General features: G+C 48.5%; 1 protein-coding gene across 2 annotated transcripts in view; it reads right to left on the minus strand.

The window, feature by feature from the left end:
* The window catches only part of NINL (ninein like), a 170,578-nt gene that overhangs the window by 11,379 nt on the left and 131,598 nt on the right, over positions 1-27,601 (minus strand). For both annotated transcript variants that reach the window (XM_073672517.1, XM_073672516.1), the window contains 7 exons: positions 27,224-27,508; positions 15,518-15,781; positions 14,469-14,543; positions 13,453-13,566; positions 4,195-4,308; positions 1,501-1,713; positions 673-786 (listed from right to left, as the gene is read on the minus strand). In XM_073672517.1, the coding sequence (XP_073528618.1) occupies positions 673-786; positions 1,501-1,713; positions 4,195-4,308; positions 13,453-13,566; positions 14,469-14,543; positions 15,518-15,781; positions 27,224-27,508 (1,179 nt within the window). The remainder of the gene's footprint in view (positions 1-672; positions 787-1,500; positions 1,714-4,194; positions 4,309-13,452; positions 13,567-14,468; positions 14,544-15,517; positions 15,782-27,223; positions 27,509-27,601) is intronic.

The raw sequence follows: 27,601 nt of genomic DNA on the forward strand, positions 1-27,601 counted from the left end.
GGAGACCCGAGCTCCCGCCCGAGTAACCCGGGAAATGCTCGGTGCTCGCCTAACATCCCGAGTAGCGTGATGCTCGGGCGAGTACCGAGCAGTGTCGAGCATGTTCGCTCAACACTGGTAATAACCATGCAGGGTGCCCAAACTTCTGCATTGCCCCATTTTCATAATTTTTAAAATATAAAAAATTACAATGTATATATTTTTTTGCCTAAAATACAAAGGAAACGTGGCATCTTTAACTTTAGCCTTTTTAGAGATTATTTCATCTTCAACTTGCTTAACTGTTCACAACAACAGTAATTTTGGCCAGAGGTGCCCAAACTTTTACATGCCACTATAGATCAGCAGAGCAGAATGTCAGTCATTATATGTCAGTCATTACATGTCTCACACTGGTAACTCCCACTTTCAGTTAAAATAATCTCTGGAGGCAGATTCTCTGGTAGATCAGGGTCTGGCCCATAGATATTAACAGTTTACTTACTTATTAAGAAAAACGTGGATTTCTCTAGAATAAGACACCAGATCACAGATGTCAAAGCATTTTATTTAAACCTTTTATGACCTGCATGCCCATATAGACTGATTAGGAGGGTTGATCCTACTGATAGATTCCCTTTAAAAAGATTAATGCAATAGTGTCCCCCACAAATGAACACCAGCCTCACTCACCTGCTCATTCAACTGGTCAACTTTTTCTTGCAACATTACCCGGACATTTTTCAGATTCATTTCCACATCTTGCATTCGTTCTTCCATCCTACGGAGGAGTTTCTCATGTTCTTCCTGCATAAATAGGACACATTAACAAGGATATTCTAGCATATATTGAAATGGTTATAGAGGTTTTCTGTTTTAGACAAGCCCATGTAAAGCTGCAAGTAAGTTAACAAAAGGCCTTCACTAAAATTAGTGTAATGTCCAGTGACTGATGATGTGATTCCTTAGACATCGTAACATTTCAAGGAATCCCAGCAGCAAGCTCCCCAAAGAGGGGTTTAATAGCTGAAGTGTAGAATACCTAGGTCCAAAACAATGCTAACTCTATTAGACCTTTATTTCACATGTTCACGATTCATAGGGGGTTGATTTAGACTCATTCATTAAAATGTACAAATTGGACCAAAGTAGGGCATGTAAAAAGGCCTATGGAATATAATGAATCATTGTGCAGTCTGTTTAAAATGGATAAAAACGGACTGGTGAATAAAGTGGAACTATATACTGTATATAAGCTGAAGTGCATAGAGTCTAGCATGCTGCTTATAATTTGTTCAGACAATATATATTGCATATTATGTACCCAGATTTTTACATTTTTCCTACAATAATTTTCGACAGATAAGTGTATGGAAATATTTGTAGAGTGTACAGTGACACTCTACCCTGGAAGGACATTAATAGGGGCAGTGATTCTGGTTGGTCAAGGGTGGTCTTCTCGGCAATTTTTGTTTAAACATTTAAATAAATGCATGTTCCCCGGACAGACTGCAGTTCTACCTGTTGCATGGCCAGTTGGCGGTTTGTCTGCTCAGCATGAAACCTCATCCTCTCCTGCAGCTGCTGCACTTTCTGCTGTTCTTCTACGAGCCGCTTCTGTACCTGGGCGAGCTGCTCCCTGGGCACCGCACTGCTCACCTCCTCCTTCAGCTGGTGGACTTCTCGCATGTGCTGAGATTGTGCAAGGGTCAGCTGGCTGTTGGCATCCAAAAGCTGTAAAGCCACAATTCAATGACAGAAATGTGAGTGAAGTATATGTACCACTGATTTATACAAAGATTACAAAGCACAGGACATAAAGGGCCTACACATTCTTGCAGTTTCCCCTGTTGGTCATTTATCACACTTAGGCCTTATTCAGACATCATTTTCTTTTTCGTGTGTTTAATGATGTACATGTGACATCACACCAGCCCGGATAATCAAAAGAAGAGGTGCGGATGACGGGATGTAAGAGGCGGTTCTCAAGAAGGAGCTTGTCCGACAGCCACAGATTACTGCCCCGCCGCTGGTCTGGATCCTGTAAATTAATTTGCACCAACTCTAATGACTTCTCCTATCCATTACAATGTTAATCTTGGACAGAATACGGCTTGCACACTGAAGCCATTCGTGTATTGTCAGTGATTTTCACCGATACAAGTCTATGGTTCCGTGATTGTCATTGTGTTGCAGAGAAGGAGAAAAAGACAAGACAATGTCACCGTATTTTTTTTTGCATTTCTACGGTCTGCAAAAAAGTCAGTGACATGTAAATAGCCCGATAGAACATGTACCCATTATAGTCTGTGAAAACCATAGATAGAACATGTACTTTAAGTAAAAGACGGACATCTGAATTTGGCCTAAAATAGTGGAAAAGCTATGAAGAACATGCTGATACATGAAAGATCCCAGAACAAATTACTCAACACGGTTTAATTAACTGGACATCATCATGCAAATTATAGCCAAAATCACAGTTCAGTTCATAAAGCAATTTTTCAGATATAACTGAATATTTATTTTTATAAGCAGATGTTGATGAGCAGGATTCTCTAATTAAGAATCATTTCCATTAGATTTTTTTTTTTTTAAAGACAAGACAGTCTGTCGTTTGGGGTGAATTCCCACACTGCACATTTTGATGCAGAAGTTTCTGCGGCTGAAAATCGGTTCCATTCATCCAAATGTGGTTGTTTCAGATGAATAGCAGAAAATCTGCAGCATTGGATATACTCATTACTGTAAGATCCAACTGGATGTATTCTAGAAACCATCAAGAATTTTGTGCACTCTCACCTAGAATTTAAGAGTCTGCCTCATCCCTTTATTATGAAATATACAGTTATGTGCAAAATAAAAGCAGTGTATTTAAAACAACTGAGAAAAAGCTCAATCCTCATAACTGCATTTATTTCCATATACACAAGACACTGTGAGCTGCACATTCAATTCCAAATGAAAACATGAACAAAATATACATTTTTAAACTTACAATGAAGAAAAAGGAATAATAGGCTGCTCAAAAAAAGTGTCTGAATTTTTATGTAGAAACTCGAAAATTTACAGTATAAACTGAAATTTGTTTCCAGACTTTGCTTTTCTGTTAATCACTGAACTAATATTTAGTCGTATGACCTTTATTTCTGATAACTGCTTACATCTGTGCGGCATGGGGTCAGTTAATATCGGACACCGGAGAACAGATACTCCAGCCCCAGCTGACTGCACTACAGTCCACAGGTCTTTTGGGTTCTTAAGTTTTGAATCAAAAACAGCATTTCACTCCACAAATTCTCAATCAGATTGAGGTCTGGGGATTGGTCTGTAATCAGGATGTTGCCCGCTTGATTGTGTTTTAGGGTGTCATTGTCCTGCTGAAACACCCATTTCAAGGGCATTTCTTCTTCAGCATAAGGCATGACCTTTTTCAGTAATTTGATATATTCAAACTAGTCCATGGTGCCTGGTATGTGATAAATAGGCCCAATTCAATAGTATGAGAAACATCCCCAAACCATTATGCTTGCACCTCCATGTTTTACAGACTTCACAGTGTGCTGTAGCTTGAATTCAATGTTTATGGGTGGTCTCACAAGCTGTTCTTACTGGGTTTAAAGGCCCCAGACAATCTTGCTGTCATCTGTTCAGAGAATGTTGCGCCGCTTCTCTTTAGGCCAGTCAATGTGTTCATCAGCAAACTAACCTTTTCGACATGTCTTTTATTCAGCAATGGTACTTTACAAGGGTTTCTTGCAAATAGTTTGGCTTCATGTAGGAGTCTTCTGATGGTTGCAGGACTCACCGGTCTCTGAACATCTTCTTTGATCTCCCTGGAGCTGATCATTGGATGCTTCCTTGCCATTCTTGTGATTCTATGATCTATACGGATGGTAGTATTTCTTTTCCTACCACGTGTTTCGGGTTTTATTTGCCATTTTAAAGCATAGAAAATCTTTTTAGCTCAGCAGCCCATTATTTTCTGCAGTGCTTTATATGTTTTCCCCTCTGAAATCAACTTCATGATCAAAGTTCTTTCTCCTTCAGTACAATGTCTGGAAGAACCCATTTTACTCACTGATCAAGGGCTAAATGTTAGACTGCTACTATTTTGCATAAAACTGCACCTCTTGCAATAATTGAAGTCCAACTCTTACTTTGCCCTTCCTTTTTATTCTTTTTTTAATGCATCTTTACTCAATATTCCAGTACCTTATCATGAGATTCATCCAGATCTGATTTCAGCTGATCATGGTGCTCCTTCTGGTTCTGGCATTCCTCCTGAGCTTGTTTTAATGCATACTTCAGCTCTTCTATTTGACTCACCTAGAAAATTCATATGATACAATTTATTTAAAATATATCTGGAAGTAAACGTGTGAAGCCATTTAAAGGAAAAAAAATACGTTCTTTTGTTTTTCCAAATTCGTCATTTCCACTAAATCAATGCATAAATCACATGAAGTGCATAGGCAACAGATTCACCGTTCTGTAACCAACATGAATCCTTCACCAGGTTAGAGTTCCTATTTTTTGAAGTAGGTCATAAAGTTTGTGATTTTAAGCGTGTGATAGTGGAGGACGTATGCGGTAGAGATGCTCAACAGATTGGATCCTGTTTATTACAGCAGGAATCAAATTGGATTTTCACACTGAATACAAAAGGTCTAAATGAAACCAGTGGTTTGAATGAGTTTTTTTAAAAAATATAGATAAAATATGATATACTATAATCCACAGGTTTAATTCCATATATCAAATAGAAAGTGATTCTCTTGATAATAAGCATTATATTTTAGGTTAAATTTTGTTTTAATATGTCATCTAATATACAGTACTCAGTTGGTCAAATGTAAATATAGTACAAGCTAAGCTAAATAAAATGAATGTGAACACAGCCCTGGGCCCTAATTGATAGCATCCAAAGATTATTTAGGAACTTGGCTCAGTTATTGCCCTTATACATAATATTTAGTTATTCTCTAGCGACCGGTACTGTATCAAGCAACGGGTGCAAAAACTAACAGGGCGTTCATTTTCAAGAAGGGTTCTATGTCTTTCCCAGGTAATTATAGACCAGAAAGCTTAATAATCCTTCTTTACGATAAGACCTATTAAAGGGAACCTGTCACCAGATTTTCTCATATAAAGTAGGGCCAGCACCTGTAAGCCCTCTGTAACAGCATACTAGAAAGTTGTCTATATGTCCCCAATCTGCTCTGCTTAACACAAAAAATAGCTTTTATTATACTTACCTACGACATGGTCCAGTCTGATGGGTGTCGTTAGTCTTGATCCGGCGTCTCCTCTCTTCTTGTGATCACCGTCCTCCTTCTTGTTTCATGTGGATGACACGTTCTAAGTCATCCACACAGTGTCCTCCATTGAGTTCCTGAGCAGGTGTACCTCTCTGCCCTGACGAGAGCAGATCAAAGTACTGTAATGCGCATGTGTGGGGAAAGGCCAAAGAACGCTGGCACATGCGCACTACAGTACTTTGCTCTGCCCTCAGCAGGGCAGAGAGAAGTGCACCTGCACAGGAGCTCGATGGAGGACACTGTGTGGTTGATGTAGAACGCGTCATCCACATGAAGGAAGAAGCACGGTGATTGCAAGAAGAGAGGAGGCGCCAGATCAAGACCAGTGATGCCTATTGGACCGGACCGCACTGTAGGAGAGTATAATAAAAGCTATATTTTGTGTTATGCAAAGCGTATTGGGGACATATAGACAGCTTTCTAGTATACTGTAACAGAGGGCTTCCAGGCGCTGGCCCTACTTTATATAGGAAAAACCTGGTGACAGGTTCCCTTTAATGTGTGGATCTGCCTTCCTCAGGAGCTGGTCACAGTGGGAACGGTCAATGGTTTCAAAAAAGGCTTACATGTTTTTTTTTTACAAGAAAATAAATACTTCTATACATGTGTAAAATTCTTGTTCTGAATGTTGATCCAGTTGATTCGAGGTCAGGAGGTAAACATTAGCTCTTAGGGGGCAGATTTGTGCCTATACCCCCTCTCTGTATACGTTCCCATCTTCGGTTGAAAATGATAAAAGTGTCTTTTTTCAATCATATTTTGTATATAATAGAAGTATGTATGATTGCTAATGTGGCTATGAATGTAAGTTAGAGTTGGGCAAATACACTCAAGTAGAATTGAATTTGTAATCTGCTGCTGCTGGCCACCATTTTAACGGTAAAGGGCCATCATAAAGGTAAAAAAAGGAGATTTTTGTGTACTCACCGTAAAATCTCTTTCTCTTAGCCTCTAATTGGGGGACAGGACACAGGACCTTGGGTGTTATGCTGCTGTCAACTAGGAGGCGACACTATGCATAATCTGAAAAAGATTAACTGTGGCTCCTCCCCTGCAGTATACACCCCTGGACGGCATCAGCCATCTTCAGTTTTGTGCAAAAGCAGTAGGAGGAACGTAACATCGATAACATAGTCATGCCTATGAAAAGGCAACTATATAGGAACTCATAGGAAAACCAATATGAGAACGCAACTTAACGGCCCTGAAGGGCAACAGGGTGGGAGCTGTGTCCCCCAATTAGAGGCTAAGAGAAAGAGATTTTACGGTGAGTACACAAAAATCTCCTTTACTCTGTCGCCTCATTGGGGGACACAGGACCTTGGGACGTCCCAAAGCAGGCCCTTGGTGAGAAGCAATGGACGAATATTGTGTAGACGGGTCCCTATAATTAGGGTACTGCCGCCTGCAGAACACGTCTGCCCAGGCTCGCATCTACTGAGGACTGGGTATGAAAGCTATAGTGATTGGTAGACGTGTGTAGGCTGGTCCAGTAGGCTGCCTTACACACTTTTTGTGCCGAAGCCTGGTGCTGAATGGCCCAGGAGGCCCCTACCTCACGTGTAGAGTGTGCCGTAATGCCTACTGGAAGAAGAGAATTTTTGAGGCGGTAGGCCTCTTGTATGGTGGATTTGATCCACCTGGCAAGGGTAGCTTTAGAAGCTGGCAGACCCTTGAAGCCACCTTCCAGAAAGAGGAAAAGAGAATCAGACTTCCGGAAGGACGCAGTACTAGACACATAGATACGCAATGCCCTGACAAGGTCAAGCGTATTGAAAGCCTTTTCCACTCTATGAACCGGAACCGGACAGAGGGATGGTAGCGAAATTTCTTCATTGAGATGGAAGTTGGACACAACCTTCGGAAGGAAGGATGGAACCGTACGGAGGACTACCTTGTCCTGGAAAAAAATCAGGAAGGGCTCTGTGCAGGAGAGTGCTGTGAGTTCAGAGACCCTGGGTAGCGAGGTGATTGCCACGAGGAAAAAAACACCTTCTGTGATAGAAGGCGGAGTGGGACTTCCCTAAGGGATTCAAAGGGTGATTCCTGCAATGCAGTCAGCACCAGGTTGAGGTCCCACGTTTCTAGTGGTCGTCTGTAGGGGGGAACCAATCGGGAAACCCCCTGAAGAATGTTCTTACTTGCGGTTTGTAAGCAATGCACTTTTGAAAAAGCACTGAAAGGGCTGACACCTGGCTCTTAAGGGAGGACAGGGATAGTCTGGCTTCCAGGCCCGATTGGAGAAAACCGAGTACCCTAGGTAGGGAATAGGGTAGTGGGGTTTGGTTACGAAATTCGCACCAGGTAAAGAAGGCTTTCCAGGTACGGTAGTAAATCTTAGCAGAGGTTGGTTTTCGTGCTCTGATCATGGTTCCAATGACATCTGGCGAAAAACCTGCCTGGGTTAGAATCCAGGTCTCAATGGCCACGCCGTCAAATTGAGGGCCTCTAAGTTCTGGTGATAGAACGGGCCTTGTGATAGAAGATCCGGGCGGTCGGGGAGACGCCAGGGTACGTCTGCTGTGAGTCATACGATGTCGGCGTACCATGTACGCCTGGGCCAGTCCGGTGCGATTAGGATGGTTGGAACTCCCTCCTGTTTGATCTTTCTCACCACTCTGGAAATCAGGGGGAGAGGTGGAAAAATGTACAGGAGCTGGAACTGGGTCCAGTCCTGAACCAGGGAGTCCTCCGCTAGCGCTCACGGGTCGCGTGATCAAGCCATGAAGTTGGAGACTTTGGCATTGAGGTGAGACGCCATTAGGTCCACGTCCGGAGTACCCCAACGATGTCAGATCTGTTGAAAGATTTCGGGATGGAGAGCCCACTCTCCCGAGTCTATTCCTTGCCGGCTGAGGAAGTCTGCTTCCCAGTAGTCTACACCCAGAATGTGGACCGCAGATATAATGGAGCTCGTTTTCTCCGCCCAGTGAAGGATGCGTGTCACTTCTTGCATCGCTCTGGCACTGCGGGTTCCCCCTTGGTGATTGACATATGCCACGGCCGTGGCATTGTCCGATTGTACTCTGATGTGAGAGGCTGCCAGTAAGTTATGGAAGGCTCTCAACGCCAGGAGGATGGCACGAATCTCCAGGATGTTGATGGGCAAGGTTGCTTCCGCTGGGGACCACTTGCCCTGTGCTCTGTGGTGTAGGTGTACTGCACCCCAACCCGTCAGGCTTGTGTCTGTGGTCAGGACCTTCCATTGACCTGGGAGAAAGCATTTCCCTTTTGTTAGAGAGGACCGGTTGAGCCACCAGTGAAGGGACTTCCTGGTTGACAACGTCAGCTGGAACTTCCTGTCGAGGGAAGAAGGGTTCCTGTCCCATGACTTGAGAATGTGTAATTGAAGAGGTCTGAGGTGAAGTTGGGCAAATGGAACCGCTTCTATTGCCGCCACCATCCTGCCAAGAACTCTCATGGCAAACCGGAGATCGAGGGGGTTTGCTGAGAAGGGTGCGAACTCCTAAACGGAGAGGCAGTGCCTTGTCCTTGGGAAGGAGTATTAGACCCCTGGAGGTATTTAGCATTCCCAGGAATGTCAGAGACTGGTTTGGGGCTGGTGACGACTTTTGTAGGTTGACTAACCAGCCCAGGCGACTCAGAGTGTCGATCGTGATTGAGACACTGAGCTCGCAGTCCTTGAAGGTGGGAGCCTTGACGAGGAGATCGTCTAGATATGGAATGACCACTATGCCTCTGGAGTGTAGGACGTGCATGGTGGCTGCCATGACTTTGGTAAACACTCTGGGGGTCGTGGCGAGTCCGAACGGGAGAGCCACGAACTGGTAGTGGTCCTGGTCGATTGCGAACCTGAGAAATCTTTGATGGGCAGGTGCAATCGGTATATGCAGGTATGCATCTTGTATGTCTATATTCTCCTTTTTCCATGGATGCGATGATGGAACGAAGAGACTCCATAAGGAAGTGACGTACTCTTACATATTTGTTGAGCTGTCTTAGATCTAGTATGGGCCGTGCCCCACCTCCTTTCTTGGGGACTACGAATAGATTGGAGTAGAACCCCTGGAAGCGCTCGGCTGTTGGGACACGTATTATGACACGTGCTTGAAGGAGCGAGGAGACTGCTTGGTGAAAAGCTTTTTCTGGCGGTTTTGGGGGAACAGATATAAGGAATCTGTTTGGTGAGTTGGAAGTAAATTTTATTTTGTATCCTGAAGATACTAGTTCCCTGACCCACCTGTCTTCTGTAATAGGTAGCAAGACTTGATGAAAGAGTAAAAGTCGGCCGCCTACAGGTGGAGTGTCTTTTTGAGTCCGTGAGTCATGATGAGGAGAAATTTTTTGGATTTCCCTCTTTTTGATTGGCCTGCATTTGACTGCCAGGTCTTGTCCGACTTTTGTGTCGATCTCGAGTCTTCCCTGCGTGTGAAGCGGCTGTTATTTTGTGCTGGCCGAGAGACGGACCAGCCGGAAGAGTTCCGAAAGAATCGGAATCTAGCTTGGTTACGCTTGTTATAATTGCGTTTGGGTTTCAGTTGGGGAAGAGAGGTACTCTTACCCCCCAGTAGCGTTGGATATCATTGTGTCCAACCTTTCACCGAAAAGCCGACCGCTGAGGTATGGAAGCTGCGTGAGGGACTTCTTAGAGGCTGCGTCCGCTTTCCATTCACGCAGCCAAAGGATACGCCGAATAGTGATGGCGTGTGATATTGCCCCCGCTGCACCTCTTGCAGAATCCAGAGCTGCATGAAGCATGTAATCTGCCACAACTGGTATTTGAATTGCTTGTTCCGACAGTTCAGGGGCAGAAGCTTGGAGGTCAGTTTGTAGATTTTTTGCCCAAGCCAGTATGGTCTTGGCTGCCCAGACTTGAAGCGAGCGCGGGAGCTAGGGAGGCTCCTGTGATTTCGCAAATTGAACGAGCCATACTTTCTACCTGCCGGTCTGCTGCATCCCTGAGGGTTGAGCTATCTGGCAGTGAAAGAAGTGTCTGTGCTGCCAGCCTGGAGACTAGGGGGTCCACTGCTGGTGGGTCTGTCCATTCTTTGAGGATAGATTTTAAATTCTGAATGATTCAAGAAAAACTTAGGCGGCTTCAGGGCTCCTTCAAATGAAATGTTATCTTGTGGTGCGTCCGGGGTCGGATCAGAGATATCCAGCACCCGATGTATGGACGAGATTATGTCCTCAACTAGCGCTGTATTGCTAGGTGGGCTTAGAGTTAGGGATCCATCAGATTCTTTGTCTGAGTCGGAATCTTCTGACTCCTGTGTGTCACAAAGGTGTCTCCTAGGTGAATCAGAATGGAGTATTTCTCTGGACGGGGAATGGTGCGGAGAAATATAATCCCTGTCCCTGGTAGGCGACTGTCTAGATGACCTGGGACTACGGTATCTGTCCCTCGACAGGGATGACCGTGTGCTGTGTGATGACGCAGATGAGCGTGACCTATGGGTGCGCTTGCGTCCTGACCCTGACCCTGACCTGGATGTGCCTGGGTCAGTATGTGGCTGAGTCAGACTTTCCCTTTGCTGGGTAGTCTAGGGCAGAGGTCCCCAACCGCCGGTCCGCGGACCAGGACCGGGCCGTTGGGGTTTTTCAGCCGGTCCGCGGCGCCGCTGACAGCAGAGAACATTATGCAGGACGGGGTGGGGCGTCGGGCGGGTCTTAGTGACGCGGCCCTCCTGCACAGCATGGTGTGTTCCTGACGGGGTGGGGCGTCGGGCGGGTCTTAGTGACGCGGCCCTCCTGCACAGCATGGTGTGTTCCTGACGGGGTGGGGCGGCAGGCTCTCCTCACTGACACGCCCCCGGCAGAACATGTTATGTGGGGCGTGCTGGGGCAGCAGACTGGCTTCAGTGACGCGGCTCCCGGTACCGGTGTTCAGTGTGTAGCGCTGCTAAGCAGCAGCGCTGTATACACTGACGCTCAATGTACAATGCTGCTACTTAGCAGCGCTGTACACCGAGGTCCCGCCAGCATCCTCCCCATACAGCTCCACCCCTCCATAACCCCACCCCCATATGACCAAAGCCCCGCCCCCACCGGGCCGTGGAAAACTGGTCTTGCTTAAAGCCGGTCCCTGGTGCAAAAAAGGTTGGGGACCTCTGGTCTAGGGTATGGCTTTGCAGAGCCTGAATCAATTGTCGGTCATGTTATCTATGAACTGTGTCATAGATTGTGACATTTGAGTGGCCCATTCCTCTGAAGGGTAGTAGGGGCTGCTTGGGACTCTGGCACAGTAGTCTGCGTACAATCCTTGCAATGCGGATATGCCGCTGGGAAGAGCATTACTGCAGGCTTCTCACCACTCTGGAAAAGCAGTCCTGCCTGGTTTTCTTAGACTTTGAGCCCGGCATAGTGCACCTGGAGTGGCTATGCAGGGGGGCTAACTGTACAGAGGAGGATACAGAGTATTAAAAAATTCACAGCTGAGGAGTAACTCAAGCTGAGAACTTACCCCACCAATGAGCCCCTGTGAGCAGCGCTGAAAAAGCCTGGTCCTGTGCCTCCCCGGAGACCTGGCTGGCCTGTGAATGTCCTGCAGCAGTAATGGCCGCTGTAGCTCTTTTCCTGTATCCTGAGGTGAAGGAGAAGGGGGGCGGAGCGCTGCAAGGGCGGCAGTTGCTATGGATATGCGCGCCCTGCAGCCTAGATCCGCCCCCTGTGTGACACCGCAGAGTGTCAAAATCGTCATCCGAGGGGCGGACCGGGGGGCGGAGAATGGGCGGTTTAAATTTATTTTCTATGCCCAAAAGGGCTCCAGGCCGGCGCTGTGGGAGGGGAGGGGGGGAGGGGAGGGGGGGGGAGGGGGAGGGGGGGGGCAGGCAGGGGCCGGATCAGAATCGGAACCCCCCGGATTGAAAGGCAGAATGGCGGTGGGGGCATAAATGGAAGGGGGGCTCTGAAGAGAGTCCCCCTTAGGCGATTTTAGGGAGAAAGCTGCCGCAGGTGCAGAGCCTGTGAAGGCCTGTGCCTGTATGTGCCATGGCTGCCTGCACTCCCCCCAGCTCCTACAGGATCCCACAGACAGACTGGGGCTCCTGTATTGCTGCTGCTGGTCCTCGGCTGCAGGGTGCTGGCTGGTGCTGGCTGCCGTCCAGGCCCTACCTGATGGTGTCTCAACCTAATACCCCCAGGGGGGATTAGGGAGGGTGCCGCTGTCACCGTCAGGGGGCTTTTGTCCTCGCCTCAACTTCGGACCAAGACCGAGGGAATTGGGGAAGGAGGGGGGTTCTCAACTTCGAGCCTGACCCGAGGGGTCGGAGAAGGAGCAGCATGGTGGCTACGCCATCTCAACTTCAACTGTGCACCCCATAGTAGGGGGCAGAGGAAGGAGCCATGCCGGGGGTCTCTTAAGAGACCCTCTTTTCTTCATCTGTAATCCCGTGCTGAAGCGAGGGACGAGTGAAGGTCTGAGGTGTGCCTCCTTGCGACACTAAGCAAAAACTGAAGATGGCTGATGCCGTCCAGGGGTGTATACTGCAGGGGAGGAGCCACGGTTAATCTTTTTCAGATTATGCATAGTGTCGCCTCCTAGTGGACAGCAGCATAACACCCAAGGTCCTGTGTCCCCCAATGAGGCGACAGAGTAATATATATAACTTATACTAACCTCAATGCTTAACTCACCAACACTTGTCCGGTCCTCGGCCCAACTTTTGATCCCCATCTCTCTCACACTGAACCGGGACTTCCGGCTCTGATAAGACCCAGGACAGTCCTCCGAATGCGCACGCACAAGCAAGGTTTCGTTGCACATTACTACATCATAACATTGTGACCTTTCATGCGTTTACGCAGAACCCTCCCAGGCTTCATCAAAGCCAGAAGTCCGGGCTCAGTGTGTGACGCTTCTGCACAAGGGGTGGGGATCAGAAGATGTGATGAGGCCCCGATGGGTGACGGAGAGGAGTGCAGGGGCCGGAGATGTGAACAGTGATGCAAGAATAAGGATTTATTCTATTTTTTTACATATTCCGGTTATTATGCTGTAGGGTCTGTAGAGACCCCACACTATAATAAGGATCATTAAATTCACGGAGAATAACTTCTCCACGAATAAAATTATAACATGAAAAACGCGCGAATAGACGAATTGGAGTTTTGCCTGATCGGTGATCGGCCCATTTCTAGTGTAAGTGCTATGTGGCTGTAGTGGAGTGCGGCTTTAGCAAATCAGACTTACCTGCTCAGTGGATTCTCGTAGTAATTTGGAGACAGCCTGGCACTGATCCTCCAAAGATTGCTTCACTTGCTTTAATGATGAGATTTCTTCTTGAAGGGTCGCCATAACTAAAAGCTGAAAAATTCAGATATTCTTCTGTAAATTACTTTGACTATCCTGGCAAAATATCTAACAGTTTTACATAAAGGTATCTTCAAGTTGTCCACAAAAGAGAACAACTTATAAATGTTGGTTAACTCTTGAGCCCCTCATCAGGCGATTTTCTATTTTTTGCGCTTTTGTTTTTGTCTCCCCCTCTTCCCATAGTCATAACTTTTTTATTCTTCCGTTGACATAGTGAAATAGTGAAAAATACTGCCATGTTTATGTGGGTTTGTTTTTTCGCCATTCACTGTGCAGTAAAAGTGTCCTGGAACCATGATACTACAGTTTGGAATGATTGCGGTAATAACAAACGTATGTTTTTTTCATATCCTGTTTAAAAAAAAAAAAGTATTAAGCAATGTTAACCCATTTTGCAGAAGCAGAATGGCCACTTCAATCTGTTCACCAATGGGGGTCCTGGAGGTTGGAGGCCCACCAGTCAAACTATGATGGAACTAAGTCTAACCTAAGGATAGGCATCAAAGAAAACCCATTCATTAAAGTTTCACTAAGGAAAATATATTCTGTTTAACCAACAGCCACATTTTATATTGTAGGCCTCAAAATACATTTTTCCTGCTCAACTATCCTCCACTATGGTGCTCAGTGATTAGTACTAAGCTCATGTTCCTGAATAGTCTATACTAGTGGTGGTAACACATTGCTAAGCTTTGCGTTGAGTTTATATGCCAGGGTAGAACATCCCATACTAAAGACACAGAGCACAACCTATACTAAGCGTATTAAAAAAATGCTCCAGGCTCATTTCTTAAAAATAAGGAATGTTCTAAGCAAAAGGGGGAAAAAAAAAAAACTTCTTTAGCATTATACATTTTTATTTAGCTATGAGGACAGTAAACGCATACACTAACCTGCTTGTTAGTCTCATCCAGTCCATTGAGAAGATCTTGTTTTTCCTGTTTGTGCTTAAGAATCAGATTTTCAATCTGTTGTTAAAAGGAAAAATATCACACATGTAACATCCAAATACAGCGTCATGAACCCTCATTGTCATCACACTGGTTTTTATTTTAATTGTTTGTTTTTATATCTGGTACATTTTGAAAACTTACTATGACCACCACCTTATAGGGGCCACTTAAAGGCTATGGGATATAGGGCAACCAATTGATATTGTCCTTATATGGAATCTGACACAAGTTTTTGTCACCTAAACTGAGAGCAGCATGAAGTAGAGGGAGAGACCCGGATTCAAACGATGTATCACTTACTGGGCTGCTTGCTGTAGTTTTGATAACGTTTTAACAGCAGGAGATCACTACTAAAGGATTAGTACACCTGCTGCCCTGTAGTCCTCCATATTCATGTATAATCGCGCCCCCCACCATTTGAAAGCTTTCTGCCTATGTATAATGAGCACTCATGATTAAGGGAGCTAGGCCACCTGAAACGCATTGATGTCACACACCATGTTGTGAGCTGTACTGATGATCATCTGTTTCATCCTCTATCAAACACTTTCGTGAATAAAGCTCATTCACAGTTCGGGGAGCTGGACTACATTTTCCTTCATTGATTGTTATATGCCCTGACGCAGTGGCCTCTGAACACTACCAAGATGTTCTTGACAGTGAGGTGGATCTAATATATATATATTTTTTTATCAAAACTACAGCAAGCAACCCAGTAAGTGACAACACTGGAATCAGGGTCTCCGCCCTAACCTCATGCTGTTCTGGTGGCCCAAGTGAAAGATTTAAATGGGAAAATGTAATGAAATCTAACACAATCCATAAGGCATGGAGAGGACACAGAGCTACGTGACGCCCTCCTCTGGCATTTTTTATTTGGGGTAATTTTAATGGGGGGGGGGGGGGACATTTCTCTTTTTGGCACAGAAAGCAAAATGTCTGAAAGCCTGCCTAATGATGTGGATTCACTCTTTCTTCATGTTGGGTACCTTGCTTTTAGAGAACTGCAGGTCATGCTCCAGTCGCTGTCTGTCCTGTTCCCAGGTCGCGTGCTGCTGGACCTTCTCTCTCTCTACGGAGTGGAGTTGGTTCTGGATTTTCTCGATAGTTGCTGTAACCTCTTCCTTCTGTCGGGTCATCTCTCGCAGCCGGTCTTCTAACCGCTGGACGCCCTCCTGGTGAGCATCATTCTGTGCCTTTAGATCCGATACTGTACAATTCAGCTGCTGTAATTCACTGCGGAATTTGTCAGTCTACAGAATAAAAACACATATCATGTATACAGGTTGATTAAACCCGACATCACAAGATCCATTGGACTAGAACCGGAGATAATGAGAAATAATAGTGCCAATATTGTTTTAGGCCGAAGTGGACAGTTCAGGCCCCAATGTGAGACACATCCATCAGTGCTATGCTGAATACATGAGCGAAGAGATCACTGAATTATCCAATATTAGGCAACAATGGCTACAATAATCTGTGCTTCTGTGAGGATGACTTGTTTGACCAACAGAATGGCATTAAGTACACATATCTACTATATAATCGGCTTATCCCGTCTGTCTGTCCGTCCAGGAAATCCCGCGTCGCTGATTGGTCCGGCGACAGTAGCCGCATGGAGGTCAGCGGCGATGCAGCCGGGAGATGAGCGGCGCTAGCTGGTCATCTCCCGGCTGCTCGAAGCGGAAGTACCCGCACAGGCAGCGGTCCTCACTAACACGGTTCACTGATTGTCGAATTGGCGCCGGATTTGAAACACGCTTCGCTGATTGGTCGCACCCGCCCGGCCGCGACCAATTAGCGATATTGGCACGAAATTTAAAACACCGTGACCAATCAGCGACTGGCGCAGCCCGGCCGCAAATTGGCGCCGGATTTGAAACACGCAGGCCGCCGTCGGGAGATCAGCGGCGACGCAGCCGGGAGATGACCGGTGCTAGCCGGTCATCTCCCGGCTACTCGCAGCAGAAGTACCCCAACCGGCGGCCTCGCTCCCCGGTCCTCCCATCACACTTGCCGCGTGGTCAGCGATGTTGTCACAAGCAGTATTGACAACATGACATAATTACAAAATTCATTAGGGGCCCCGGGGGGATACATTGGGGGGTTAATTTAAAGTAGTGCACAACCCATTTAAACACTGCTTCGCTGATTAGTCACGCCCTGTCGGCCGCATACATATTCTAGAATACCCGATGCGTTCGAATCGGGCCACCATCTAGTCTATAATATAACCAGGGATGTGTCCTGTCCGAAGCCTCTATAGACTGGGTATGCTCAGTGTGGCGCCAGACAGAAGACTACATCCACATCCCAGACAGGGATGAAGAGTGTAGTGCCGGAGATCATGGTGCCATAAGCAAATACCTGCCGGGGAGGAGTGTGGCTCCTCTGTTCGGGTCGGAGGCTGGGGGAGGAGTGTGGCGTCGGAATCAGTGCCTGCGCCTAGCGCAATATACGGTACCATTTTAGTGAAGACACATTAGCAGTGTGTCTTCAACAAAATGGCGCCGGATATCACGATATGCACATTTGTCTTCAATAAAATGGCGCAGTATATCACGCTATGCAGGCGCTCATTCCGGCACCATTTTAGTAAAATAACCCAGGCAACGCACTGCAGGGGAGCGATGGAAAGGTGAGTAGGAGTGTTTTTTTTTTAATCTAATTTATGGGTGGATGGGGGAGCATATACCAGGATGGGGGCACAAATACCAGGATGGGGGAGCATATAACAGGATGGGGGAGCATATAACAGGATGGGGGAGCATATAACAGGATGGGGGAGCATATAACAGGATGGGGGAGCATATAACAGGATGGGGGAGCATATAACAGGATGGGGGAGCATATAACAGGATGGGGGAGCATATAACAGGATGGGGGAGCATATAACAGGATGGGGGAGCATATAACAGGATGGGGAGCATATAACAGGATGGGGGAGCATATAACAGGATGGGGGAGCATATAACAGGATGGGGGAGCATATAACAAGATGGGGGAGCATATAACAAGATGGGGGAGCATATAACAAGATGGGGGAGCATATAACAAGATGGGGGAGCATACACCGGGATGGGGGCACAAATACCAGGATAGGGGAGCATGATTGTGGCGCATATACCAGGATAGGGGGCCATATACCAACAAAAATGCTTGCCACCCAGGGGTAGAACGGGTTCAATAGCTAGTATATTTATATGCCTCAATTCATCAAGTCGAGCATTGCTCTCTCCATACTTGATGGGAAGGCTTTCATGGAGTCAGACGCTTTTCATTCATAAAGAGGTGCACGTCTCTTAATGAATATAGTACATCTGAAAAGTGGCACGTGCCTTGCCAGAAATCTTACTCCAGTCAGAGACAGAAGTAAAACTTCTCATTTAAGGTACAAAGCAGCTTGTCATGAATTAGATGAGCCGTGTCATCGCGCCCTCTTTCCGCTAGAGCTCTACCCATGTTGGCACTGATGGGTGATATTGCCATAAAAAGCCACAAAAGTTTTGCACGATGTAGCGATTTACTTCAAAATTCTGGCAGAATCGCTTTGATGAATGAGGGCCTGTGTGTTAAAAACTACAAATACGTAATTTTATGACACATTAAGTGAATAACGCTACATCAATATGAGGATTTTTGGAGTAGCCTCAGTTATGGAGTATGTGACTAAGAGGTTACAATTAATGTGCCAAATTACAAATGTTCATGGTTACACAGGTTGGCCATTAGAAATGTATCACCTATCCAGTGGTAGGTAATGGTTGTTATGGTGGGCCGTCCAACCCCTATAATGTCCTTTTCCTTTCCCACTAAACTGTCCTCTGCAGTTTTGCACAGACTTTCTCCACTGTCTAGGTTTACCACCTCCTAAGTAAGCGTAGCATAATTTGCTGAGCTATGTCTAAAATTCTACAAGGTAAAGTACAAGGAGCAAATGACAGCTAACAGTCAACTAAAATACAGTAGAATAGAAGAAATCTACAAATGTCATATAGAAAAAAAGTTTGTACACTGATTCCAATTAATTTTCTGAGCTGAAATCAGTGTAAAGTAAGCTTAAATTCTTCATCCCAATGTTTTTAATGGAAATCCCCAGTGTAGTTCATGTGGATGCGATATGAAATCTGCTTGACAAAAAATAAATAAATAATTGCCATGCCTATTCTCGAGGGGGGTCTCTGCACAGAAACCACAGCAAGCAGCCATAGCTGGTGCTCAGTGGTTAGCACTTCAGCCTTGCAGCACTGGGGTCCTGTGTTCAGATCCCACCAAGGACAACATCTGCAAGGAGTTTGTACGCTCTCCCCGTGTTTTCGTGGGTTTCCTCCGGGTTCTCCAGTTTCCTCCCACACTCCAAAGACATACTGATAGGAAATGTAGATTGTGAGCCCCAATGGGGACAGTGATGATTATATATGTAAAGCGCTGTGGAATTAATGGTGCTATATAAGCAAAAAATACTACTACTAATAATAATAGCTACAAGCAGATTAGCCCAATTGGTATATGAATCCCTGGCAGTGTAAATCCACACCATAAATCTTGGTCATGCTTGGATTTCTGCTATGGAAGTCAGTGTCTGATTTTTCAGCATGAAAAAAAAAAAAAATCAGTGTACACATGTGTGGCACCCCAGGGGTCTGGTTTCCACAGTAATAGCAATATTACGTCTGTGAGCAGGTGGGAGGTCTCCTGGGCAGGAATCCTAAGCATGCCACACCTCCTGCCCAGTCCTGGGAGGGGAAGAACTTCCCCTACATAAACTGGGGCTGAGGCAGGGTTAAGAGAGAGGAGTTCCAGACAGAGACGGAGTCTGGTCTGGACACGCAGAAACAGGGACAGATAGACATCAGGAGCTCTGTAGGAGCCAAGGAGAAGCGCCAGGGGCTGGAGCTGTGCAGAGCTCGCCCTGGGAGAAGGTACTAAAACCGGACACAGGAGTCCGAGGCTGTGGGGACTAAGATATACCCAGCAGCAGAATCCATCCGGCAGGGGATTCCAGGTCCTCTGGCCATAAAAGCCCGGAGGCTCAGTCACAACGAAGGGACCAGCACCGCCATCCCGGAGCGGAGGCTAACAGGAGGCCCCAGGTCACCAGCCATACGGGTGAGCACCACACGGTATACCCAGGGACGTGGGCTACTTGTAACCGCCGAAAGCAGGGTAGCCAGGAAGGGTACAGACTAACGGGAAGGCCTACAACTCCACCTGGCCAGGGAACTCCGGCTTACTCGCAGACTAACCAGGCCCCAAATACTAGCCAGTACTCCCGGGGGAATTTGCCTTGTACCATCAGTAAAGACCCTGAACTGTACCCTCGCGTCTCCGTGCTTCCTTGTCGCACCATTAGTGCTGGGACATCCACACCATCACTCCCAACATCAACCTCATCCTCTGCCCTGAGGCCATACCCCTCCCGTTGGGGGTTATACCATCCACGCTGCACATCCGTACCACCGGCCTCAGCGGACTGTCCTGCAGCGGCGGCTTCATAGCCGCATTCAACGGGTGGCGTAGTCGGACACTAATACCATCATACCAATAACTGCCACTTAGTTTGACCACCCTGGGCACGGACCGGGTCACCGCCACACGAAGACTACTACCCCCATCGGATCCGGCTCCGGGTATTCCCCGCGCGCACGCGCGCCGCACTACAGCACTGGCCCAGGGGGCGCGTCAACTTTGGCGTAGTCGGCAGGATTTCGTGCCCGCAACCACCGGGTACTGCGTGCCTGAAAAAGAGACTTTTATACTTACCTGTGGTGAAGTTTCCCGCCATCAGACGCCATCTTGGACCGTTTCCCGCCGTCTTCTGCCTTCTTCCCGCCATCCGCAGCTGCTTCCCGCCTTCGGACGCCATCTTCGGGACGCCGCACAGGAAGAAGAGGGGCGTGGACACCGAAAGCGCGCGAGATCCGAAGCTCCGCCCCACGCTCCGGCCCACACAGTGACGCTGCGCAAGGTCCTGGAAGGGAGGAAGAGCGACGCTGACGTCATCGGAGTGTGACGCCAGGTCCTCAACCCCGACGATCGACTGCGGAGCCGCGGCCTACGGAAGAAGAGCATCGCAAGGTAGGCCACGGTCCACTAGGGGGGAGGAGGATGCCGGACACCGAGGGGAGCTCCACCACCACAGCCGCCGCCAGCGCCACCGCTGCTGCGGTCATGCCATTCACCATGCCCTATATCCCGGGGGCAGCCTGGCTACCCCAGTACTCAGGGGAGTCACATACCCTAAATGACTTCAGAGAAAGGCTGGATAGCCTCTTCCAGGTGTATCCCCTCACGGAGGCGCAAAAAGTGAGCATCCTGGTGGCCCAATTAATCGGGGCAGCCCAAAGGGAGGTAAAGTCCTGGCCACCTGGGAGGAAGAGGACTGTCAGAGACATACTAACCCGGCTGAAAGACACATTTGACACCCGCACCTCAGCCGAAATAAAACTAAGATTTTATGGGTGCAAACAACGGGCACATGAGAGTATAAGAGACTATGCTCTAAACCTACAAGAGGCCCTGAGAGCCATTAAGCAGGCAGACCCTGACAGCGTGGGAAATGAAGATAAGCTGTTGACTGAACAATTCATTGAGGGTCTACTGTGCAATGCCCACCGAACCCAGTTGCGGGCAATGGCCTTACAGGACCCTGACCTGGACTTTGCACAGTTCAAGGACAGAGCCATCCGGGTGCTCCGAGAACCGGCACCAGGTGGCGCTGTGACCCACAGGCGCCCTGCTATCACTTATCACCAGGAGACGGCGCCCTTGTCTGCAGGGCCTGTGGGAGCTGATGCGCAGGCTTTAAACAATGACCCAGCTACAGACCTGCACCATCAGCTAACTAAAAGCGTTGCCGCGCTAACCCGAACTGTGCAGTCTTTACAGGTTTCTACTGCAGGGAAGATCGAGCTGGCATCCGGACCGGAGGACATCCCGTGGCGCCGACCAAGGAGGACCCCACCGGCCAGAGGAAGACCCAGCGATCGATACAACGAGGACGGACGACCTATTTGCCGCTGCTGCAATCAACCCGGACATGTGGCAAGGTACTGTCATTTAAACGGGCAAAACCTGGGGTAGAGGGCCAACCCCCAGGCATAAGACCATCAGGCCCATCAAACTGGCGTGATAAATACGTAGGGGGACGTCCAATCTTGCCTGTGGTACTGGATGGCATTCCTATGAGTGCCCTACTAGACACTGGGTCACAGGTCACCACCATCCCGTACGTGCTCTTTAAGCAGTACTGGAATGATTCGGACATAACCCGCTACCCAGACGACGACCTGAGTATCATCGCCAGCAATGGTCAGCCCGTGCCGCAGGTGGGATTCAAGGAGGTGACCATTAAAATCGGTAAAGTCGAACTAGCGGCACAAGGACTGATTATAGTGGACATCGACCGTCATGAGAGTCACCCTAGAATCACCCTGGGAACCAATGTAATTGAAAATTGTCTTGCAGAGGTGATTCTCATTTTACAGCAGGTTGCCAAGAACGCCAGTTCCGGCCAGCAGCGTGTGCTCCAAAAAGAGATCCGGGCACTGATGAAGCGGCAACAGGTGGAACTATCTGGTGGTGAGATAGGTAGCGTGAGAATGTGTGACCCGTTCCCTATTGCCATGCCCCCAAAAAGTGAGATGATGATTTGGTGCCGGGCAGCTATTGGTCTAAGAGGTAGAGACTACCAAGCAATGGTAGAACCCGTCTACTCAGACAGTAGGCCCACCATTTTGACAGCACGGGGGGTGGTCGATGTACGCCATGGGAGGGTGCCCGTTCGCATCATAAATATCGGTGAGAGAGAAGTACACCTGCCCCGGTATGCCACGCTAGCTAAATTGTTCACCATAAACCAGAATTCTGTACAGGCCGTGGAACCCTTGCCTCCATCTCAACCAGAGGAAGGTAACGGCTCTAAGAAACCAATGGAGGACTGGTGTCAGCAACTACATCTGGGTACTGACTCCACTCCCTCACACCAGAAACAAGGAGTCTATCGGGTGGTTCAAGAGTACGAGAGAGTGTTTTGTAAACACCCGTTAGACTTCGGGCGAGTAAAGGGGGTAGAACACCACATCCCCACGGGAGACCATCCTCCCATAAAGGAGAAATACCGACCCGTACCCCCTGCACACTACCAACACGCCAAGGGGATGCTTAGAGACATGAAGGAGGCTGGGGTAATCAGGGACAGCTGTAGCCCCTGGGCAGCTCCACTAGTCTTAGTGAAAAAGAAGGACAACACTATGAGAATGTGTGTAGACTACAGGAAGGTCAACCGTATCACACACAAAGATGCGTACCCGTTACCAAGGATAGAAGAGTCCTTAGCTGCATTAAAATCTGCTAACTTCTTCTCTACTTTGGATCTCACTAGCGGGTACTGGCAGGTTCCTGTAGCAGAGGCAGACCGGGAGAAGACCGCATTCACCACCCCGATGGGTCTCAGCGAATTTAACTGTATGCCGTTCGGGCTCTGCAACGCACCAGGAACCTTCCAACGGTTGATGGAATGCTGTCTGGGACACCGGAACTTCGAGACGGTCCTGTTATACCTGGACGATGTCATCGTCTATTCCAAGACCTACGAGGACCACCTGAAACACCTGGCAGAAGTGTTCGAAGCTCTGGCAAACTACGGCCTAAAGGTGAAACCCTCCAAGTGTCACCTCCTGAAACCAAAGGTGCAATACCTGGGACACGTGGTGAGTGCTGACGGAGTGGCTCCTGACCCTGATAAGATCACCGTGATTAAGGACTGGCCAAGACCCTCCAGCATAAAGGAAGTGCGGCAGTTCCTCGGGTTGGTAGGCTACTACCGAAGATTCATTCCCAGTTTCACCAAAATGGCAGCCCCTATGCAGGACCTCCTGATAGGTCAATCTCGAAAAGCCAAAAACCAGAAGCCGCCCTTCAGGTGGGAAAAGCTGGAAGAGGAGTCCTTTTGCCAGCTGAAGATGGCCCTCACGGGGGATGAAATCCTGGCATATCCAGACTACATCCAGCCCTTTATCCTCCACACGGACGCAAGCAACATCGGGCTAGGAGCCGTGCTGTCCCAGATCCAGCAAGGAAAAGAACGGGTAATCGCTTACGCTAGCCGAAAGCTACGACCCACCGAGAGGAACCCTGAGAATTATAGCTCATTCAAGCTGGAGTTCCTGGCAGTAGTGTGGGCAGTGACCGAACGTTTCAAGCATTACCTTGCCTCCTCCAAATTCATCGTGTACACGGATAACAACCCGTTGACACACCTGGACACTGCAAGGCTCGGTGCTCTGGAACAGAGATGGATGGCTCGCCTGTCCAACTTTGAATTCACCATCAAATACCGGGCAGGACGCTCCAATGCCAACGCGGATGCCCTGTCTAGAATGCCGAACTTACTGGACGTAGGGGAAGATCCAGAAGATCTGGAAGAAGTTGAGCTCCCTGCGTTCCACCGTCATGGGATTACCCTGTATTCCCACCGTGTGAAGGACAGGCGCTCCGCGACGTTCAATCCCTTGCCCCACTACAACTGGGCGGAGACGCAAGACAGTGATCCCGCAGTCCGTCTGGTGAAGGAAATGCTGACCCAAGCCGATGCCAGTCTGGACCCAGACGCCCCAGAGGAGACTAAGCAACTGTGGATGGAGAAAAGTAGGCTGTTCCTCTACAGGGAGAAGTTGTGCCGGAGAATGGTTAACTCTCGAACACATGAGTTGACCTGGCAGGTAGTGGTCCCCAGACGAGACGCGGCTATGATTCTGGAGGCGTACCACAACGGAGCAGGACATTTCGGGTGGAAGAAGCTGGAGTTCTTGTTGCGTGAACGGTTCTACTGGGTAGGCATGAGAGGAGCCATCGAGACGTGGTGCAGAGACTGTGGACCGTGCCACCTAAGAAGGAAGGATCGTGCCAGCCAGAAGACTCCCTTGCAGCCCATCATCACCCGACAGCCACTGGAACTGGTAGCCCTGGACCATGTGAAACTGGCTCCAAGCAGATCTGGGTATGTCTACGCCCTCACAATCGTAGATCATTACTCCCGGTTCCTGGTGGTGGTCCTGGTCAAGGACTTAACGGCTCAAACAGCAGCTAGAGCCTTCCAGCAGCACTTCTGCCGTCCACACGGGTACCCGGACCAAGTGCTGACAGACCAAGGGCCAGCCTTCGAAGCGGAAGTCTTCCAGGAGTTCTGCAACCTGTATGGCTGCACGAAGATAAGAACGCCCTATCACCCTCAAACCAATGGACTCTGCGAGAAGATGAACCAGGTGGTGATAGACCTCCTGAAAACATTGCCCCTGGAAGAACGCAGTATGTGGCCTGAGAAGCTGCCTGATCTGGTGGACCTATACAACCACATCCCTGTAGGTTCTACCAACTGTACCCCGGCTTACCTAATGAGAGCGAGACCTGGTAAGCTGCCTATCGACCTGGATATGGGAGTCCTGACGCCCGAGGACACCTCGCCAGAGGCAGACTGGGATACAGAACGGCAGCAGCAGTATCGGAAAGTACAGGAGAGCGTCGAGCGAAGTCTGTCTCAAGCTAGAGAAAGGCAAGAGAGGGCTTATAATCAGTATGCTCCCGCTGTTCCCCTGGTACCTGGAGAGCAGGTCTTGAAGAGGAAAAGACGGCTCCACAAGTTGGACGACCAGTGGGAGAAGGACCCGTACACCGTACTGCCATCAAGCCATGAGAACCCAAAGATTTGTGTGATCAGTAAGGATGGAGGAGAAACCACAGCCGTCGTCTCCAGAGACCACCTGAAGAAGTGTCCCGAGCAGCTGCAAAACCCTGGAGAAGAAGATCAAGAAAACCCTCGACCCGCAGAGGAAAGGGAAGAAATGATCAGGACTGTACTCGGAGACTTCCCCCGGTCTTGGACACAAGTAAACGGTGCTGTCGTGGTACCCGTCCTCACCTTTCTCCAGCCAGCCCCGCAAGTGCCTACAGAGGAACCGGAAGAGCTGGAAGAGCAGCCGGCCCAAGAGGCAGAAGAGTCCACACCAGCAGTACAGGAGGATCAACCCTCTGCTAGTAGTGAGCCTGAAGTGCCCCTAGTGAGCCAAAGAGTGCGTAGAAAGCTGCCCAGCTTGCCCATAACACCTCCTACACCCTGTAGTGCAGGACCAGTGAGTGAGCTCCGTAGGTCCACTAGGGTTACCAGAGGCCAGATGCCCGTACGTTGGAGAATCTAAGTTGGCTAATTGCTTTAACTATTTTATGTTTACCTGTTTTGTTGTAGCCGTTGCTAATTATGTTTTTCAGTTACAGATTTCTTTATATGGACTGACAGGTTATGGACAGTGAGTAACCGGAACTCTGTTGTAAATATGTTTGGAGCGTAACCCAGGAATGGACTAAAGACTGTTAAAGACTCGGGGCAGGACAGACCCCTACCTGGTTACGGCTCCCTGTTCTTTGGTGAAATGGACACCCTTATTGCTTCCCGGTTACGGACACGCCGTGACCATCTCATGTATTTAATTGTTATTGTTTATACCCTGTTATGTTTTTGAAAAAAAAAAATATATATATATGTTTAGTCCGGGAGTACTAAATTTCACTAGGGGGGAATGTGGCACCCCAGGGGTCTGGTTTCCACAGTAATAGCAATATTACGTCTGTGAGCAGGTGGGAGGTCTCCTGGGCAGGAATCCTAAGCATGCCACACCTCCTGCCCAGTCCTGGGAGGGGAAGAACTTCCCCTACATAAACTGGGGCTGAGGCAGGGTTAAGAGAGAGGAGTTCCAGACAGAGACGGAGTCTGGTCTGGACACGCAGAAACAGGGACAGATAGACATCAGGAGCTCTGTAGGAGCCAAGGAGAAGCGCCAGGGGCTGGAGCTGTGCAGAGCTCGCCCTGGAAAAGGTACTAAAACCGGACACAGGAGTCCGAGGCTGTGGGGACTAAGATATACCCAGCAGCAGAATCCATCCGGCAGGGGATTCCAGGTCCTCTGGCCATAAAAGCCCGGAGGCTCAGTCACAACGAAGGGACCAGCACCGCCATCCCGGAGCGGAGGCTAACAGGAGGCCCCAGGTCACCAGCCATACGGGTGAGCACCACACGGTATACCCAGGGACGTGGGCTACTTGTAACCGCCGAAAGCAGGGTAGCCAGGAAGGGTACAGACTAATGGGAAGGCCTACAACTCCACCTGGCCAGGGGAACTCCGGCTTACTCGCAGACTAACCAGGCCTCAAATACTAGCCAGTACTCCCGGGGGAATTTGCCTTGTACCATCAGTAAAGACCCTGAACTGTACCCTCGCGTCTCCGTGCTTCCTTGTCGCACCATTAGTGCTGGGACATCCACACCATCACTCCCAACATCAACCTCATCCTCTGCCCTGAGGCCATACCCCTCCCGTTGGGGGTTATACCATCCACGCTGCACATCCGTACCACCGGCCTCAGCGGACTGTCCTGCAGCGGCGGCTTCATAGCCGCATTCAACGGGTGGCGTAGTCGGACACTAATACCATCATACCAATAACTGCCACTTAGTTTGACCACCCTGGGCACGGACCGGGTCACCGCCACACGAAGACTACTACCCCCATCGGATCCGGCTCCGGGTATTCCCCGCGCGCCGCACTACAGCACTGGCCCAGGGGGCGCGTCACATGTCCCTAGTAAATGCTGATTATATACACTGCATGTATCAAAGAAGATGTAAGAAATGTGCTCACCTCTAGGAGCGACGTCTGCAGCTCACTTTGAAGCTTTGCTTTCTCTCCCTGCCATTCAGACCGGCTGTGAAGGCTCGCTTTCTCCAGGACGCAGAGCTTAGCCTGTAGCTGTTCTGTATGAGCGGCTGATTCGTGCTTTTCATCAGCGAGTTCCCTTAGTCTGGCATTCAGTTCTTGAATGGTTTCATAACTCATTTCTCTCTGAGAACTCAGATCGGACACTGTGCCGGTCAACTGGAGGCTCTGGGCATTCAGCTGGCACAGCTCATCCCAGTATTTATCATTCTAAAAAGACAGATACTCACAATCACACAATATATACCATCATAGCTCGTTCATTCTACAGTCATTCTTCTACCCTAGATATGAATCCCACGC

Source organism: Phyllobates terribilis, unplaced genomic scaffold, assembly GCF_046119375.1.
Source record: "Phyllobates terribilis strain yellow unplaced genomic scaffold, ASM4611937v1 Scaffold_3__8_contigs__length_932513732, whole genome shotgun sequence".
NCBI classification, from domain to species: Eukaryota; Metazoa; Chordata; class Amphibia; order Anura; family Dendrobatidae; genus Phyllobates; species Phyllobates terribilis.